Source organism: Meira miltonrushii (genome assembly GCF_003144205.1).
Source record: "Meira miltonrushii strain MCA 3882 unplaced genomic scaffold FA14scaffold_4, whole genome shotgun sequence".
Classification (NCBI taxonomy): domain Eukaryota; kingdom Fungi; phylum Basidiomycota; class Exobasidiomycetes; order Exobasidiales; family Brachybasidiaceae; genus Meira; species Meira miltonrushii.
Window position 1 is genome coordinate 1,138,802 of NW_020289946.1, and position 19,160 is coordinate 1,157,961.

The 19,160-nt window shown below is 43.2% G+C and overlaps 8 protein-coding genes and 1 non-coding gene across 9 annotated transcripts; 7 read left to right on the plus strand and 2 right to left on the minus strand.

Moving 5' to 3' along the window:
* The first annotated feature begins 70 nt into the window (after positions 1-70).
* FA14DRAFT_162126 (DLIC-domain-containing protein) lies at positions 71-2,383 on the plus strand. Its single transcript, XM_025499438.1, has one exon. The coding sequence runs from the start codon at positions 185-187 to the stop codon at positions 2,333-2,335; it is 2,151 nt and encodes a 716-aa protein (XP_025353192.1). The 5' UTR covers positions 71-184; the 3' UTR covers positions 2,336-2,383.
* Positions 2,384-2,489: 106 nt separating this feature from the next.
* On the plus strand, positions 2,490-3,340 carry FA14DRAFT_79150 (uncharacterized protein). The gene has a single exon (XM_025502898.1). The coding sequence runs from the start codon at positions 2,512-2,514 to the stop codon at positions 3,103-3,105; it is 594 nt and encodes a 197-aa protein (XP_025353193.1). The 5' UTR covers positions 2,490-2,511; the 3' UTR covers positions 3,106-3,340.
* On the minus strand, positions 3,331-4,115 carry FA14DRAFT_157588 (DJ-1/PfpI family protein; the record flags this gene model as incomplete). The annotated part of the gene is made up of 2 exons (XM_025497904.1): positions 3,331-3,614; positions 3,683-4,115. The coding sequence occupies 2 exons, from the start codon at positions 4,113-4,115 to the stop codon at positions 3,331-3,333; spliced, it is 717 nt and encodes a 238-aa protein (XP_025353194.1).
* Positions 4,116-5,886: 1,771 nt separating this feature from the next.
* FA14DRAFT_162128 (SPRY-domain-containing protein) lies at positions 5,887-8,732 on the plus strand. The gene has a single exon (XM_025499439.1). The coding sequence runs from the start codon at positions 6,156-6,158 to the stop codon at positions 8,556-8,558; it is 2,403 nt and encodes an 800-aa protein (XP_025353195.1). The 5' UTR covers positions 5,887-6,155; the 3' UTR covers positions 8,559-8,732.
* Positions 8,733-9,896: 1,164 nt separating this feature from the next.
* On the plus strand, positions 9,897-9,998 carry FA14DRAFT_t35. Its single transcript has one exon. It is a non-coding gene; the product is annotated as a tRNA-Ala (tRNA).
* An 86-nt stretch (positions 9,999-10,084) lies between these two features.
* On the plus strand, positions 10,085-15,343 carry FA14DRAFT_79185 (uncharacterized protein). Its single transcript, XM_025502900.1, has one exon. It carries the CDS (start codon positions 10,328-10,330, stop codon positions 15,260-15,262), a length of 4,935 nt encoding a protein of 1,644 aa, XP_025353196.1. The 5' UTR covers positions 10,085-10,327; the 3' UTR covers positions 15,263-15,343.
* On the plus strand, positions 15,344-15,688 carry FA14DRAFT_79184 (uncharacterized protein). The gene has a single exon (XM_025502899.1). It carries the CDS (start codon positions 15,425-15,427, stop codon positions 15,602-15,604), a length of 180 nt encoding a protein of 59 aa, XP_025353197.1. The 5' UTR covers positions 15,344-15,424; the 3' UTR covers positions 15,605-15,688.
* Positions 15,689-15,773: 85 nt separating this feature from the next.
* FA14DRAFT_181571 (uncharacterized protein) lies at positions 15,774-17,225 on the minus strand (the record flags this gene model as incomplete). Its single annotated transcript, XM_025501108.1, has 1 exon — positions 15,774-17,225. The coding sequence occupies one exon, from the start codon at positions 17,223-17,225 to the stop codon at positions 15,774-15,776; it is 1,452 nt and encodes a 483-aa protein (XP_025353198.1).
* Positions 17,226-18,388: 1,163 nt separating this feature from the next.
* On the plus strand, positions 18,389-18,858 carry FA14DRAFT_162130 (uncharacterized protein). Its single transcript, XM_025499440.1, has one exon. It carries the CDS (start codon positions 18,566-18,568, stop codon positions 18,740-18,742), a length of 177 nt encoding a protein of 58 aa, XP_025353199.1. The 5' UTR covers positions 18,389-18,565; the 3' UTR covers positions 18,743-18,858.
* The last annotated feature ends 302 nt before the right edge of the window (positions 18,859-19,160 follow it).

Sequence of the window (19,160 nt, forward strand, 5' to 3'; positions counted from 1 at the left end):
AAAGCAGTTCTAGGGTTTTGTGCCAAAGGTTATCCATTAACGCGTGAATAATCTAGTCAATCAACCAGACAACCAACACTCGATTGTCATTCTTTTTTTACCTCGTACCATACCCATCACCAGTCTTCCTCTGATGCACACACAACTTTGATAGAGAAGGTCACACTATTCAACAGAGTCCTTCATGGCATCTACCTCAACATCGACAGATGCTCCTGCGGCTTCTGGCTTAGGCGGTCATAGTTATGACAGTATACCCACAACGCCTATGACCAGTAAACCAAACGGTAGAGCAAATGGATCGATAAAAGAGCCGGGCAAAGGTTCAACCGCTGATGAACAAACAGAAGAAGATCTTTGGGGAGAAATTTTGAGTAGCGTTCAAAGTTCAAGAGCGACTCCAGTAAAAAATATAATCGTTTTCGGACAGCCGCAAACGGGAAAGTCAACCCTTTTATCGCATCTAGCACAATCTTCTCCTTCTTCATTCTTGTCTGATACGATTGATGTGTCGGATGAACACAAAGGCTCGAATGCACAGGCCGCGAATGGACAAAAGGTAAGCTCGCATGGGATCGCAGCGGCTGATCTGGGTTTGGGCTATGGCTACTTTGACGTAGGCGATGATGATGGAGAGGACACAGTTGCAAGAGTTGGGGTATATCAAGTCTCTTCAACACAACCCGCACACAATTCGCTACTGCCATTTGCCTTTCTGCCTAATACCAGCTCAAAAGAAGACACAAAAGTCAACGGAGGTGCTGTAAAATCTGCAAATTCATCGTCTCAAAGGCAGACAAATCAGGATCGCTCAAAAGGAGCTACTGTCAATACTCACCCGAAACCATCGATTGCTTCATTGAGAGATTCACTTTTTCTCATCACGCTCGACTGGGAAGCGCCATGGACGTTTCTTTCACAGCTTTTGGAATGGCTTGGAGTGATAAGGGATTTAGTGGAACGAGCGGCTGCATCGTCGTCTGCCAGCGAACAGGGACAATGGTCTCAAGAGCGTGTGATTCTAGATGAAATGAAGGAGGGGATCGAGGCGTATATCCGATCCTATACTGAGCCTCAAGCTGTCGGCAATACGACCATCCCCGAAATGGAAGAACTGGAAGTAGGTGAAACATCAACAGCAAGTGCGATAGTGGCTGTTTCCAATCCTACTGGTTTGGACGATGATGAGAAAGCTCCGCTTCCAGAAGGATGTTTGAGTCACAACTTTGGTGTTCCTATCGTGATAGTATGTACAAAAGCCGACACGATCACACAATTAGAAAGGCAGAGAAATTTCAAGGAAGAACAACTTGATTACATTCAGCAAGTTTTACGCACAATTTCGCTAAAGTATGGAGCAGCACTCTTTTACACTGCGCAATCAAGATCGCAATCGTATGACATTTTGCGGGAATATCTGCTGCATCGCATGTTTGCCTCTAATCGACATCATTCTGCCACGAGCGCATTCCTTTTCCGACATAGAGCTTCGACAGTGGAGAGGGATGTTTTGATCGTGCCGTCCGGATGGGATAGTTTTGGAAAGATTCGAGCGTTACGAGAAGGTTTTGACTGTGAAAGTACTGCAAATGGATGGGAGTGGGATGTGAAAGTGGAACAAGTTCGACGAAACAAGAATTTGCCCCAAGGCTCGGCAGAAGCAGAAGAAGCGGCCGAGCAAGAAATCAATCGAAGAGATTTGCCAGGGCTAGTTGGAAGTGACGTTGGCCAGATCAGTAGTGCAGTGAAGCTGTATGAAGATATCATTGAAGATTGGAATGCGATCGGAGGTGGTAATTTAAGTACTAGTGGGCACACAAGAGTCAAAGAACCCGATCAGCAAGCCTTTTTGGCACAATACTATGCTACCCTACAGCAAGATTCCGATGTTCGCACAAAGAGTAGCGGTCAAAATGCACGAACAGGAGTATCAAAGGGTGAAGTACAGAGAAGTGGAGTGGTTGGACCGATGGGAAGCTCAAGCTTGAGTTTACCAAGTGTGGAAAAGATAATGCAAGAGCGTATGAGTGATGAGAATGTTCGACAGAATGTACAGCCTAGTGCAAAGCCCACGAATCCAGCAAGGCAAAGAGGAGATGCACCATCAATCAGTACGAGACAGAATGTCAATGTGGACAAATCAAGTCCTTTGTTGGCTTCTGGCGACAGAGGGATGGGCAGTAGACCTACAAGTCCATTGGGTGCGGGGGCCGGATCTGGAAGTGCAAGTCCAACACCGCAACATAGACAAAGTGAAGTTTTATCGTCTTTCTTCCAATCTTTGTTGAATAAAGATAAGCCTGCTGCTGGTGGCGGTGGTGGCAGTCGTAGATGAAAGTTTTCATATATGTATACATTCTGATACCCCACTTTGGAATGAGATTATCAAATTATCTTTTTGACAGTAGTGATGATGTTGTTGTATGGGACGCGTCGGAGATAAGTTTATGCACCGGAAAAAAGATGCATGCGGGGAAAATTAAGACTTTTGCTTAAGATCCACGATCACAAATGTCACAAAAGGCAAAAGAGAAAGCTCAACAAAGTGCAGGGCCAAGTCAAGTTGGACCGGGTCACTTAGATGAGAAGGAAATAGCAGATTTGATCGGAAAAGGAAAAGAAAGGTTGATTAAAGATGGGTTTCATGGAGCAAGCATATGGCCACAAATCATTGCATGGGGAGACCACGATCAATTTCAACATGTGAACAATGTTCATTTTTCCAAATTCATCGAATCGAATCGAATGCTTTTCTTCAGCTTAGTCTCAAAACAAATGGGAGAAGAGCGACATGATGATATTGTGAAAGGAAAAGGTGTAGGAATCATTTTGTCATCACTTGCGATACGATTTAGAAGGCCGGTCCTTTATCCGGATACAATCCTAGTAGGAAGGAAACCAATCTTACCTCTAGAGGGAGGTAGATTTACCATTCAAACAACTTTGTTCTCTATCGCTCAACAAGCCGAAGTAGCAAGTGCAGAAGAGATTGGCGTTTGTTATGATTATAAAGCATTGAAAAAAGTCGATCTACCTAATGATTTCAAGCAAGCACTCGAAGATGCAGCAAAGAATCCCGGTGGACCGGTCAAAAGTCGGCTATGACAGTACTTTGGGAATAGCTGTGATTGCACTGTCGAATAGAGCTCTATTATTATCGTCTTACAGTTGCCTGGTAACTCTCCTTCATTGTTGTGTCTCGTTATAGCACTTGCAAGTGAGGATTTTTCTAGAGTCGTTATTTCTACAGTCATTGTATTGCTACTCATTGTATTGAGAGACGGTCTTCTAGAACTATCTGTATAAAATACATCATCTTCACCAAAACATCTAGGCGAAAGGATCATCTTCTGAGTTGGTGTTCCAGCGATATTCTAAAAAGTGAGCAGTTCGATGTGCATGTTCCCGCGCTTTTGTACGGCTATGACCTGGTGGACATGTAAGATCACCTTTGGGATGAACAACTTGTGGCTCTGTTGTACGATTTTCTGGTACTACATATGTTCGTACCATGAATTCAAACGCTGCGTCCATACCGGCAGTGATACCAGAAGAGGTGATAAATTTTCCACTTTCTACCCAACGGGCTTTCTTCTTCCAAAGTACATTTGGGACTAGGAGTTTTGGTTAGATGGGAAAGAGAATCAGTACAGTAACAGATGTAAAAATGATCGATACATACGGCCAGGTGTTTGTGCATCAAAGCGTACTTTATTGGTAGTTGCTTCACGTCCATCGAGTCTACCGGTAGCAGCCAATAGTAATGAGCCAGTACAAACGGTAAAAACATTTGATGCCAGATCCACCAACTTTCCAATCTTTTGTAAAACCATTGGATCTGCCATTAATGGTAAGACACCCACGCCTCCAGGAATGAGAATTGAATCAAAGTGTTCTTGTTGAGCTAGAAATTTGTCGATTGAAATTCTTGCTGGTGTTAAAATGCCATTTTTCAAAGTTGATTGTACGTCTAATGAATTGAGATTGTCTGACAAGCTAACGAATTCAACTGTATAATAATCACTGCGTGGAATGATTGAACCCAAAGGTCCCATCAAATCCAACACTTCATAATCATTAAACACCAAGGCTACGATTTTGTGCTTTAATGGCATTTTAGATGATGATGATGATTGAAGGGAGAGGAAGATTTGACGTGTGCTGTAGTGCAACCTTAATTTACAGTATATACGCTAAGATTCAGCCACAATGCGTGGGGTACATGCGTGTCTGTGCTGAGCAGAGCTGAGCAATTGTCAGAACAAACCTACGAACAAGATCATTTCATTGAAATTAGGGAAATGAGAATGGCAAATCAAATTGGACCAAAATTGACTTCTTGGAATTGGAAAGTGGGTTGAGAATCATCATCTTGATTGGCAAGGTATTGTTTTTGATCTGATGAAGAATGTTGCCTCTTGAATTGATCAAGTAATTTCTTTGCCCAAACTTCTCCAGTATTAAACGTGCACGTACTGGGACTCATAAAGCGCCTTCTCGTGTCAAATAAGTTTTATTAATTAGCAATCATTGATGGGAGATAATGACTGTTTTGCGGTACGAACCAGATGTACATCGACAGAGTCACGGAGTCAAACAGGAACAATAGTATATATGCAGCATTACAATACAGATACAGTGTATCCAACATTTATTCACGCTATTGTCTGAAGTACCTCGTGTTGATTTTTGGTCTAACAAGAATACCGTTGGCCCTGCCCTGCGCTTGGCGCCTGCACAAGTACCCGATAAGAAACAGATCTGACTGCTGTACCAAAATACTGGCTTAAGTTTGTGAAACGCTAAGCAAGCGTCCGTTGGAAAAGGTTGGTGAGGTTTGCACCTTCAACATCAAAGCTCCGTGGAGTAATAGTCACTGTTTTTCTCTTTTATTGTGTGAAGCTCTCGTAGACATCTTTCAATTCAAATGTTATGTATTTCTCTGTCTTTTCTGAATTTTGAAAATGTTTTTTAATCAATATAACAAATCAATAAAAATATATACCGTAGGATTAAGTCATAAAACAAAAATTGAAGTCACATTTTAGATAAATTCAGAATGCATCACTCTGTGTTCAACTATATTCGTTATATGATCTTGATAGCATACCCCCCAGGATTAAACAATATAAAAAGGGGAAAGGGGCGCAATCTGCAAAATCATGCAAAATGGTAAAAGTGCTAAGATATTGCATGCATCAACTTATATCGCATCAGTCTCCCTCTCTGTGTACGATTTCTCGATCTTCCTTTCTATTCGTGGGGTTTGAATAGGAGTGCGACCCTGAAACTGATAAATGACACTTTTTGACATTCAGATGGAACCAAAATGCGGAGAAAAAAGTAACGGCATAAGTACGCAATCAATGACTTTCTTCACAAACATGTCACATTTGTACCAATAAGAGCTGTTATATATAAAATAAGAGAAAGTGCCAAAAGCAATCTGGCCAATTATAGATTGTTGCCCTTACTATACTCATACGAGATCGCCATGATCGTCTGTTAGCAAAAGCCAGCCCCTTACTAGCGCCCTTTTTTATTTGCTGAATAAGCTGCTGTGCTGTGTTATTAATAAACGCAAAGGCAGTAGTGCAGGCGTTTTATTGCTTATGAGCACTCACTGCATACAGGGCGTGTTTTTTCTTTTTATGGACACAAAGTAGAAAATGCAAACACGCCGATATCAGGGGAAAGACTGATAAAGTGCCCAATTCTAACGCCGTACTGGGCCTGCATATCAAAGCGATACATACGTTCACCTCGTGAGTGTGTGTGCGTGTGTGTGCGTGTGCACTGCGTATAGAAGGCGGCGTAATCGCCCTTGCGTTTTGGACGCATAAGGGTGAACATATATGCGGTGATTGCATCCTTTTACCAGATTATCACCATCATCATTACTACTACAAGAATCGAATCATTAACAAAAACTTGGAGGTATAGGATCACTTTACTGGACATTTGATCTCATCCTGCCTTCGCCACCAAGACTCGTTTGATGTTTCGTAGAGATTAGGGAAAGGCAGTGCTGGGTGCCACAGCCATTCTTAAAATCATTTCGTCACAAGAAAAGGAGACATCGATCCAGACTACAGATAAGGAAGTACATTCAATCGTGCCAAATCGAATGATCCTTCTGTAAAACTGACGAAAAGATGGTCAAACGTCAACCACGCTTCAATGCTGGTCCTTCGGTCTCACCGATCGAGGAATATTCTCATCATCCATTTCCTTCAAAATCAAAAAGTGTCAACAAGCTAATACACAATGAAGGAATACGAATGAGAGATAAGGAATTGGAAATTGAACGAACACACCAAAAACAACGCTCTCAAAGTCATTGGCCAGCCGATTTGGACGATATGTTGGAATCTCTGGGTTTGGTAGAGAGCAATGAAGGTGCAGTGGACGTGCCACTCTGGAATAAACCTCCTTCGCCTGCTGATCATCACGATGGATCCAGCTCAATCGATTCTTCTTCGAAATATCGATCAACCAATGTCGATATATCTAGGGGATCCACATCAGAGAGAAATGATCATCCTAGACTGTTGAAATCTGACACTCCACCTTCTCTGGTCGATCATCTCCAGCAACGTCTTGCTGCTAATCGAATCCAGCCAGCCTATAGCGTCAAAGGGAGCGCTACAACTAGCTCACGCTCTGATCAAGGACGGATTCACAGTCCCACTTCATTTATGCTCACAAATGAAGGCGGTGACGGTCCGCCTCCGATCTTTAGTCCACCAGAAAGTTCAGATGAGACATTGGCGCTTTTGTTGCCTTTGCTTGTCCTGCTATCCACGCTTCTATTACTTCTGCTTACGTTTGTGATTTTGGTCATCTTCGTTCGCCGTAGAGCGCGGATCGCCCTGACGGATGGGGATGGACCTCTTGACGTTGGAAGGGAAGAAGAGTTGGAAGGTCTCGGTGGCTTGGACGGAATAGAGGAAAGATGGCTCGAGACTGTTGACGATGCAACACGAAGAGGATATCTTCGCGCAAAGGATTGGTCTCTATCTTCGCCTCCCGGTTCGCAAGCATCAGAGATTACCTTGTCACAATTCTTGAGCATCCAAGAAAAAGGTGTATCAGCATGGAGCTTCGATCCAGACTACGAGATCAATCCTAGTGTTTATGTCGCAGGAAGAACGGAAATCTCTTTCTTAGCGGATGGCGAAGGCATGGCACCACAAGAGGGAGGAGGATGCTCAGTGCAAAGCAATCTCCCTCTTCCAAAGCTCAATGAAGTATACTATTGGGAGACAAAGATCTTTACAAAGCCTGAAGCAACAAACATCTCTATTGGTCTGGCTACAAAACCGTATCCAAGCTTCAGGATGCCAGGTTGGAGTAAGTTCTCCGTTGGCTACTTTTCGGCTGATGGCTTCAAATGTCACAATTATCCATTTGCCGCTCAATCGTATGGGCCCGCATACGTTCAAGGAGACGTGATTGGAGTTGGATTCAGACCTCGTTCAGGCACAGTCTTCTTTACAAGAAACGGTAAAAGACTGGAAGACGCTTTTGTCGGCTTGCACCGCTACAACTTATTTCCCACAATTGCAGCAGATGGAGCCGCTGAGGTTCATGTCAATCTTGGGCAAGCTGGATTTGTATTCATTGAAGCCAACGTGAAGAAATGGGGACTTGCACCAATGGTAGGCACTTTGGCCCCACCTCCGCCTTATGGACAAGAAAGAGGAAGTATTCTCATCGAAACAGGACAAGGCGGATCCTCTGATGCGAATCAGAACGGCAATGACCTTCTACATCCTCCACGGAATATCACCCCTCCTCCACCGCTAACTCCACCAAATGAACGATCAGAAGAGGATTTGCATCCATCTTCTTCCTCATCGTCTTTGAGTAGACGTGCTCGTGCCCGGAGAAATCGACAAATGCTTCCACCTCTCAATCACACATCCTCGTCGGAATCTTACCATCGCGGGAACAGCGGAGAAACGACTCGTCGGGATTCAATGTCATCAAGCGACGATGAACCTCATAATCCTCCTACACCGCATCATCTGGACATTAGTTTGCACTCTTTGGATGCATTAGGAACTGCTAATAATGAAGAGGAAGAAGGAGTGGATTCATCTCGCTCTGGCTCATCATCGCAAACACAAACGGTAAGAGGAAGAAGGCAACAAAGTAACAATGCTGGCTATTTCCCATATATGTTTTCGTCAAATAATGGGGAGAATGCATCTGCCTCACATACAAGAAGTCCAAGTCCACCCCCTTATTCTGATTTACGATCCGGTTGGCCATCTGATTCGGGCGCTTTAGGTGGAACTAGTGCTGCTCACAATCAAGCAAGACGTGGTTCTGGACGTACGCATTCGCTTGCAAATGCTCTTTTGGGAGCATTGGCAGATAGAGGATTATTGACACCTCTTTCAGCACAAGATGGTACGACACATTCCAGTTCTGGATCAGGTTCCAGTCCAACAGGATCGTACGAACGATTAGCCTCGCATGGTCAATTAAATCAAGATACTTCCAGTAATAACCAAAACGGACAATCTTGGCTTTCATCTTGGTTTCGATGAGGAGTCGGTCTAAAGATAGAAGTTATTCAATTATTTCATTCAATTATTCTGCAGTGTCTCGCTTCATTCTTTAATCATCGGTTTTCTCCCCTTTTCTTATATATTTACATGCTCGGTAACCATTTGTATTTTATTCTTGCCTCAAAGCTTTCTTTCTCAATCTATAATGCGTACTACTTTTTGTACGCTTCATTAAAGTTAATTCCATTTCAGCCATAATGCTTAAGAATCAAAGGACATAAGGAGTGCTTATTTTTCCTCCATTGTACTCAGGTTTAGTGCACTTCTTGTGCAGCTTCTTGCATCACTTCTTCGTTAGGTAATGCAGACCTAAGGGACTGTTATCAAGATTGGCACGGTCATTTTGACAAGACAGGACAAAGATGATGGTAATAAAGATGCTCTCAAGTATGTGACAGTTTACGGATAAGATACATACAAACGGTCGAAGTTGTATCTACCACAATGATCTCACTAAGAGCGTTGAATAGATATCCGTGGTTATAGTTTCGAACCTTCATTTTAATCTAAAATATTATTCTGTTCTATTGAAACGGATTGTATCTGGTACAAGGCTACATGACGATCTTGTATTGTATTTGTATAAAACCTACTTAGGGTTAGGATAAAATACAAAACCCACTTAGGGTTAGGATATATATATCCTAACCCTAAGTGGCCTTCTTTCTCCTGTGCAAAGATTCAAGCGATTCTCTATTATTCTGTTCTATTGATCATTCCTTTCTATACTTATATATTTTGAACTTAGCCTAAAGATACCGTCTCTTGAAAGAAAGGTTGTTTAAACAGTATTCAAATTATGTCATAGATTCATCATCGAAAATGAAGCATTGATAAAGTGTGATGAAATACTGCTAAATACGTTGACAGCTGAATTTCTGCCCTGAATCGAAGACTATTAATCATCTTTTGGAATTATGTTATTAATTGAAACTATAGCAAAATCCGATGACTACTCTTTCAGTCTCTAAATTAAATTGTAAAGGATGATAGAATTCAAGAAGGAGACAACGTGAATACGGAATGTCAAAACTGGTAGATGGTACAATGACAAGAGATGAACTATAAAGAATCGAAATGATCATCAAAAGGAGGAGGAAATCATAAACAAGGAAGGTAGCTCGTGAAAATGTATGTACGGCTAAAAAGGCTTTAACACAATATGAACTTGAAGGGTCTTCTGCTTGTGTTCCGAGAGTTACCATGAACTATAAGCCTTCCTAACATAATCTACACTACCCGCCCATCCTTGTTCATATGGTCAGTCATAGAGACGTTTAGTATATATAAGTAACTTATCGGGCTTCAGATATATCCGGGGTAGTGGCAAAGTGGTTACTGCGCTTCCTTCGCATTTCAATCAGATCTGCAAAAGTACTCTTCAGGAAGAGATCCTGGGTTCGATTCCCAGCTACTCCAGAGAATCCTATCTTTTTGTTGCGCTCACGCGCGTTACTCTTTTTGGCTGCAGTCAAGACACAGACCAACACTTTCACCAAGGAGTGGTCCTTTTTGAGGTGATATCTGCTGTTGGTATTGCAAGAAGTTGATCGGGATTCATTTTCGATTGTTTTTCTGTCAATACCAAGCTGCCTTATGGTTCATCTGTGTCGTCGGCTATGAGTCCGACTTTGTTTGGAATCACTTTATCTTAACGTTGCGCTCGGCGCGTGCGGTCGCGTCTGAATGCTTAAATCCGTTCAACACAAGAACAACACTTTCTCCACCACCACCCAACCCAAAAGGCTATGGAGATCGAAAGAGGGGAGCTGCTATGCCAAAGAGCTTCCAAAGTTGACCAGACCGCGCAAAAGGGTCAGTCCAAATCGCAGAGTGCACGAGATGATTTCGAGAAACAGTTGGACGCCTTCCTTCCTCCTTCCGGCAGTCAGTCGGAATCATGGCAATTGAAGCAACTAAGGGCTTCGTTTGGTCACACCGGTAGCATATACTCGAAGAACACCCCACTTTCAGAGTATAACGCTGGTGAGTGTAATGGAATACGCACAACAACGCACGGCAAGAGTAGGGATCACAATGAAAGGGAAGTTGAGCTGTACTGGAATGACAATAGGCTGATATGGTCTGTAGCCGGAATAGCGATACGAACATTCAGCTTTGAGAAATCAGTTCGATGGGCTTGCTGGGCGTGGTTTGATGTGCAAGAGACAAAAGGAAGGAGCTCACAACGTGCTCTTTGCATCTTTCTGCAATCTTCAATGATCATTCAATTTCCCCATACAGGTCAAGAATACGTCAAACGATTGGATTTTGAGGTTTTGAAAGTAGTTGTGCTAGATGTCGGAATCTTTGTTCAAAGGCGATCAGAGAGGGAAGATCGAAAAAGACATGAAAGATCTTTGCAGGCTGATCGCGACTTCGATTTGGACGCCATCTTTCAGGATGAGCCGCTTCCGAATCTTTTCTACCTAAGGCGACCTCTAGACGAACTTAAGCCTGTGCAAGTCTTTGAAGCATCTGAAGGAGCGAGAAGGGCAAGCTCACGACCCTATACGTTGATGAAAGAATCATCAAAATTGTTCAACTCAATAGAAGAGCGTATAGTGAATGTTCACAAAATAAAGTCGAAAAAGTCACCCGCATCCGACGTTCTTGTCACAATTAGTGACGACGACAAGAAAGTGCATTTCTACTCCCTCCGTATCAAGCCCACATTGACGGATGAGCCGCAAAGCGCAAATCATGCCAATGGGGACCTACCGAAGAGACCACGACTTTCATCTGCCACGCGAGGAAGGACCCCATCTCATCGAAGAACATCGCGTCTGGAGTCGAGGAGCAGTTTTGCTGCTGGGCAATCGATGAGGATGTCGATGAATGCTGGCCAAAGACCGGGTGCTTCGATAATTGAGCGTTCTCGAGTGTCCTCTGGACATGCCCATTTGTATGGCTTGGGCTTGCCGACAGTCTCTAATGCACCTCGGCAGGAAGTTGCTGAAATTCAAATGGAAGAGGCGGATGGTATTCGACATGTGATACAATCGATTGATGGAGTCCAAGTGCACAAAGATAGAGATCTGCTCGAGCAGATTCTCCAGCCACATGTTGCATCTGCGCCTCACCAAGGTGATGAATTGATACAAGATATACTTGATGCAAGTCATGTCTACTTAAATCCCACACAAGCCAGTAGGGTTCAACAAAGGACGCAGGATATGCAAACGGAGAAGCACACGACCAGACAGGCGCTATGGCAATCGTTCTGTTCGATATTCATCCAAGGAGCAATGACTGAGAATGATTCACCGGCAAGGGAAGAGACTGCCTGGAATCGCATGCTACAATCTGCTTCAAAAGAAGAGCAGATGTATAGCACTCTTCTCCCTTCTTTTCCAAGCAACGATCGAGAATACTGCAGTCACTTGTGGCAAGATGCTCCTCTGAAGAAGGATGTGGATCATGTCTCTGCTGCAGTGATGCTCAACATGATTGCCCAAGACTTGCGATTGAATACGAGACGGATATCGAGCGATCTAGAGAGGGTTGCACATCTCATACTATCGATCGCAATTGAATGCAAGTGGTCTAACTGGATCAGGTATTGGTCATCAATGATCGGGGTCGACCATTACGCAGAGAACGACACTGCCGCCAACGATGAGCCCGTACTCTTCGATATTTATGATGACTTGCGTAATTTCATGACCAATCAAAGCACTTCAAAGCCGAGTTCCATCCTTCGACCTCGTTCAGCCAGAATAAGGTCAACATATGAAGCATTTCAGTTACCAGCCGCATTTTTCAAACTGATGTCCGGTCGTGTGTGCTCTACCACAGATGCAAGATCATACAGAGTGGTTGAGGCAATGTTGGCCAATAACATTGACGAAGATTTCCTACAAAATGTGCCGCTGTCCATCGCACTACCCTTGCTGGAAGCTTGCCATGTCAGTAGGTCTGATCCGCCTCTTTCGTGGGGTCAAAAGGCATATACCCTTGTTGGCAGACCTGACTTAGCTCTCCAATTGTCGAAAAAGGTACAGGCTGAAGGCGACAGATCACGGAAAGAAATCAACAATAGTGCCGAGAGTGCAAGGAAGCAACGAGGAGATGCACCCAAACTGCCTGGTATATGCTTTCAATTATTTAATAAAGATCATCGGCTGATCGACGTTTCAAACATTTTGCAGACTCACAGAGCAGTGGCGACGCGAGGTCCAGCTGAGTCAAATACGGCCGGCAACCAGATGGATGAAGAAGTGATGGCAGAACAACAAAAGCGTATCTTTGTGAGCGTTTCTGATCGATTAAAGGCAACAAGTGTAGGACGAGCAATGTTTTTGCTTTCCTCACAACCTATTCAAATGGCGAAACAATTAAAGATTTCCCCGGTCTGTCTACGAATCAAGATGCTGTGTCATTGCATCGTCACACATCGAGAACCTGATGCTGAAAGTGCGGAAATGGAATGGCCCGAATTTCATAATGGCGTTTCGGCAGCTTTGATGCTGGCAACAGAAGAAGTACAGGTTGAGTCTAGTTGGATCTATAGTCAAACAAGCAGCGCTTTCAATTCTCGACATGCAGGATTCATATTTGGTTTGGGACTACAAGGGCAATTACGCAACTTGGGAAAGATTCATGCTCATCACTACTTGAGCAATCGTCATCTGACTACCACAATTGGCCTTTTGCTGGGAATCGCGGTCAGCTTTGTTGGATCGTGTGATGTGATGGCCAAGGCTCTGATGAGTATTCATTTGATTCACACTTTGCCGACACACAGTAAGCCTTTGAAGACTACAATGCTTGAGCAGAGTGCTGCGTTGGTCGGATTGGGTTTTGTATTTTTGGGTAGTTACGATGCATGGGCAAGTCGGATGGCCTTGCGTGCTTTGAGTACCGATCTAGTCATGACGGATGATAATCAAATGCTTCGCAGGGAAAGCTTTTCCTTATCCGCAGGATTCGCTTTAGGACTGATTTGTTTGGGCAAAGGAAGACAACACAAGACGAGCGTCGAGATTGAACGGGAGATTGTTCCTCATCTGGAAAATGTGATAAAGCAATGTTCGTCAGGTGGAAGAGCTTCGGACAAGAATGGAAAGACATCTTCACAGAATTCAAAAAACTCTTCTGCATTCGAATGGCGACCAGACATCTCTTTGACTACCACTCCAGCGTCAATCGCGTTGGCACTCATATATCTACGAAGTAATCGAGCAGATATTGCTGCAAAACTTGCCTTGCCCGAGTATATTGCTGAATTGAACGAAATCAGACCGGATATATTGCAAATTCGCGTTCTATGCAGATCTTTGATCATGTGGGATGACATCAAACCAACGCAACGGTGGCTAGAATCTACTTTGCCACCCTTCTTTCATAAATTCGATCTAGACAGAAACGAAGACGTGGGTGAGAGTGTGCAATCAGCATTGTACAATATGCGTATAGGCGCAATTTTTGCCGTCGGTCTCAAATTTGCTGGCTCAAATGATCACACAGCTAAAGAGTTTTTACTGAATCAATTGTCAATAATCCAATCAAAAGCAGAGGTAAGGCCGATCACATTCTTTGACAAAGTTCGTCAACAAGTATTGCGTTCTGCTATTGATACAACTTTAACGAGCCTTGCGATTGTGACTGCAGGATCAGGGGATGTAGAGATTATGAAATTGATCCGTAAAACACTATTCAAATCGGACCAAATGCGTTATGGAAATTATATGGCTTCTACGATGGCAATGGGGATGCTATTCTTGGGTGGAGGCAGATATACGTTAGGTTCGTCGGACATTGCAATAGCCGCTCTATTGATTGCATTCTTTCCTTTGTATCCTATCAATGCGCAAGATAATCGAGCTTACCTACAAGCCTATCGACATTTCTGGATCTTGGCTGTCGAGGCACGTCTGTTAAGCGTGAAGGATATCCGAAGCGGCGAAACTTCTCACACACCTATTGATATCCTCCTCAACAGCAACGGAGGAGAACAGAGTAATCAGGGAGAAACGCCATGTGTGCTACCGGAAGTGGACCAAATTGACACGATCCGAATTGCATCTGATCGATATTTGCATGCAGCAATTGATGTCAAGACTAACAAGCATCATAGACGCACACTCTTGGATACCCAAACAATGTTTGCTATGAGACGGTTGGCTTCATTAAGTCATGAGCAAGATCCACACGGATGTGCTAGCTTATTGGAGCAACAGAAGGGCCTACAAGTGGAATTATCCGTTCCACTAAAGTCTCACACTTCCCTTGCGACAATTCGTTCATGGCAACAAGAATCCGAGTCGCTTGCGGCTGAAATTCGGACATCGATTGATAGGCCGATGATCAAAGATGCTCTGGACATCATTTATGGTGGCTCTCGAGCCCTTGATGAAAGGAGCGAGGACCTGCAAAGCAAAGCAGAGGAAGTCGCACTTGAGCTTTTTATGGTACAATCACTGTCTCATTGTCTGTGCGAGGATAAGCTACCAATTTGGTCAGATCTCATTTTGCTTTACACAAAGGTACGCAATATTATTCGATCAATCGAATCAGAAGGAACCATTTCGATCGGGGACAGGATGTTTTTGATTGATTTAGCATTCCTTCATGGCAATCAAGATCGAATTACGTCACTTTTCAATAATAAGCCCCTTCTCCCCCACGACTTCATCGGCAGACTACTTCATCGAATTGAAGAAGGAGTCACAAGGCTGTGATGATTGGAGGGGTAGAGGGTATACAAAATTGTACTAATACAAGCATCATAATCGTAAGATTTTTGAAGTTAGCGCCGCAACGTGCTAGCCATGGTGGACTTTAGCTTTTAGCTGTGCAGCGGGAATTCATTGTCGCGCGGAATACGGTAGTTGGGGGGTTAAATGAATTTTCTAGCTCTGATCATTTATGTGTGTGCTCCTGCATGCATGCATGCGACTTTAAGCTTAATCGGGAAATCGGTAATAAAGCTCGGAAAGATGGAAAACGTTCTTATCCGCGCGGATTTTAGCGTAACTTGCTGGCGTTTCTTTACGCCGCCAATCAAGTCCCGCATTGCATGACTCGTTGCGATTAAATCCGAAATTGATCGAAATGCTCTTAAGTGCGAAAAGATCAACAAACAATTGACAGCCTTTTCTAGGGAAATCAAACTCCATTGATAATTGGTAAATATAAAGCGGAACCGATTCGACTACATACACAAAGAAAAATGGTACGAAAACAAATTTTCTACAAAGAAGATGGTGAAGTAGCAGCAGCAAAGTTAGTAAAATTAAACAAATTTCTTTCGCTTGAATTAACGCTCATTGCTAAAGGTGTGACTGGATTAAAAGAAAAAGGATTATTTGTTGTGCATAAGAATCTCTTTAATTCGGGCATACTTGAAGGTTCATTGGGAGAATAAATGCTTGATCGTTTGCTTTGATCCGGGTGAAATGGACTCGTTGGCCAAAGACTGTAGATTGCTTGTGTTTCTTCGGTCAAATTGGAAAATCGTCTCTTAGCAGCTGTGATGTCTTGCTCTAAAACATTGCTTGAACTATGACTGGAAGTCATATTGAAATCTTCTACCTCAACTTGCATATCCGTGAACAATGGATCATTTTGTCCGACCTGATTCAGTGGATCTTCCTTGGATTGCTGCCGAAAACAATTCATAGGTTTATTTTCTACTTCAGTCTTTACTTGTACTTCATTTGACGGTCTTAAGTTTGACATTGCTAGTGTTGGTCCTTTAAAATCGGGTATTGTCATTTCTAAAGTGCCCGTCATTGAGCCTAAAAAAGAGTTGTTGGAAGCAGCAAGGGCAAAGATTGAATGTGGCGGTGCAGTTTGTGCTTTTTGATCGTCTTGAGCTTGATGGAGCTGATGGAAATGTTCTTGTTCTTGCCTTTGATCCATGAGCATTGACGATGATGACGAAGCAGTAGGTGCACTTGATGATAAGCCACCATAAGCCCAGTCAAGATTGGGAGCGTTGACGTCGAACGCGGAAGTGTTCATGGCCATAGACGTTGAAGGGAAAGTATATGAGTTGTTTCCGCCAATATTGCCGCCCAAATCGATATTCGAGTTGACGTTAGGAACAGTTGCATTGGATTGAGGCGTGAGTAGGTTGAGGAAGTTGGGTGAAAATGTATTTGTCAATTCAGCAGGCAAGCCTGAAAGAGCCATCTCGGGAGGGAATTCTTGATTGATTTGTGGTGGTGCTGAGCTGGAAAACAAGTTGGGCGTTGAAGTGACTGAGCTGCCTGCCATTGATCTTTCTCTTGATCGTTTGGGTACAGATGATCGTCTACGTTTTGTTGGTATTTGTGGTGAAGATGAATCGAGATTATTGAGAATGAATGCACTCGAAGAAGGACTTTGAGAGTTTGCTCTTTGTTCTTGTTCGGCACGAATACGTTCTGCTGCTCTTCTTGCACGTAATTCTCTTTTACGTCTACGTAAATGTTGATTTTCTTCTTCGCTCACTTTTGCATAAACACATTCGTTTCGGCCCATATGAATGCAAAAACCACAAGAAGGTTTTCCACCATCACATTTCACCTTTCTATATCGACAATAAGTGCATGCAGTCGAAACACGTTCTTTTTGTGCTTCTGATCGTGTGTTTGATTGTTCTTTTGATGAAGTATAAATGTCATTTGATTGACCATCGAATGATAATTTGCGAACCATGATGGCGAGGATGTTGTTGTTAAAAAGGTGGCTTACTTGTGAACCCAAAACAGATGTTCGTCGTGTGCTTTTATATTGTGTGTATCAATCTGTCAGATCATTTTGCTCGGCCATTCGGGGTAAAAAACAACAGTAAGACAGAACAGAATCACATCCATAACAACAGCACTAGTCCGATAAATCTTGTTTTTCAAAATCTACGCCAAAAGGGAAGCGAAAAAGATAAACTGACACACACGTTTTGAAATGCACTTTATCATTTCATTCAATGTAGGAACAAGCAGATAGAATACCGAAATCAAGTAAATCAACAGTCAAAAATTGCATTTGTGTCTGATGGGGTGGCGCAATGGGCGATAATGTGCATGCTCTGCGTGTGGATGCAGTGTTGCGGTGGATTCCGCATGTAATGCGGTTTGTCAGTGTTTGGTTTGAAATGTGAATGGTGTGGGATTAGGCTACTGTACTCTCATTCCGCACTAATTCAATGCTTCCTTCTTTCACTAACCAACCCGAGGCGCTGCGCAGGTCAAAGAGCATACTCCTCTTTCCCTTCGAAAGATTAGGATGGGGGGAGAGAACAAGGGACCGATCATGAAATCGGCGTAAAAAGATTCGGATTCAGATAGGATGAATGAAGTGTATGTAAGTGGGGGAAAAAAGGGTGAAAAGATAGCGTAAAAAGATTAAATAGGTTCAGATCTCTTTACCCACGCGGAGCCGCAAAATGACTGGTTTAGTGTATAGTCCGAACCTTGTGATCTCCTCAATGCCGAACAAGAACAACAACAATCTTATTGTTCAATAAGCTAATCAAGTTTCACATAAAGTCGGAAATGAAATTCCTCGAGATTGTACCCAGAAGATTATATCATTCTCGCGCAAGATACACAAATGACGTTTTTGCCGTATATGCATAACCTGTCATGGAAGTCCGGAGATAGAGAGATATGCGTTCGTCACTTTGGCAAAAGGTCAAGGCACCGAATAAATTCAAGAATTTAGCAGGAACGCCTTCGTTTAAAAAAGGTGCTCAGCATGAGTGTGTGCGCGCGCGCCTCTTTAGCTCAGCGTTTTGAGAGTAGGACAACGTCTTTGCGGATAAAGTGTTATTCCCCCGCTTTCATTCTGATTAGCGTGTACGTTTTTATTTAAGTTCAATACGCTATTCTGACCCGAATTAGACTTGTTTCAGTTGTCTTTGATTTGATTTCAATTCAATTCGGCGCCGTGTCAATTTCAAGTCACCGTTTTTTGACTGCTTCTTTTTTGACATTACGTCGGTCAATTCGCTATCAAGCGAAGAATACTTTTTTTTTCAGTGTGATCACTTTCCCAATATGGCTTATCATACATACCAATGCAATGGCTTTTCACCTTATCCGCAATTGCATTTGAATACAATTTTCAAAACGTATGCAGGTATACTGATTGTAGCATTCTGCCGACGATTGACAAGGCAATTTGTACAATCAGCTGCTGCGTTCCTGATCTGCTTGCTTACATTGACGGAGTGATGCGCAGGCTGCGTTTCAAATTAAATTCCCAAAGGCTGCCGAAAAGTGCGCACGCTATGCAGCGCAGATAAGAGAAAAAAAGAAAGGGAAATGGCGTGATCACACACAAGGTGGGGGATAGGTACACGTGTATCGATCATTTCAAAAGCCATGTTCGGTGACTTCCTTTACATGCAAAGACCACGAGGTAATGTTTGACGTGTGTGTACCCTACCGAACAAATACACAATCCCCTTTCTTTCATTCGGACGTAAGGGAGCCCGTTCAATCCGACGACGACGTATGCATAGAATCATGTCTGTTGATGTTCCTGAATAGAATGGCGGCTTCCTTCTCTTTTTATCGGTATTAATTGGAATTAATTTCCTGTTGCTGTTGCTGCTGCACTGAAGAACAGATCTCAATCGTTTTTTATCAA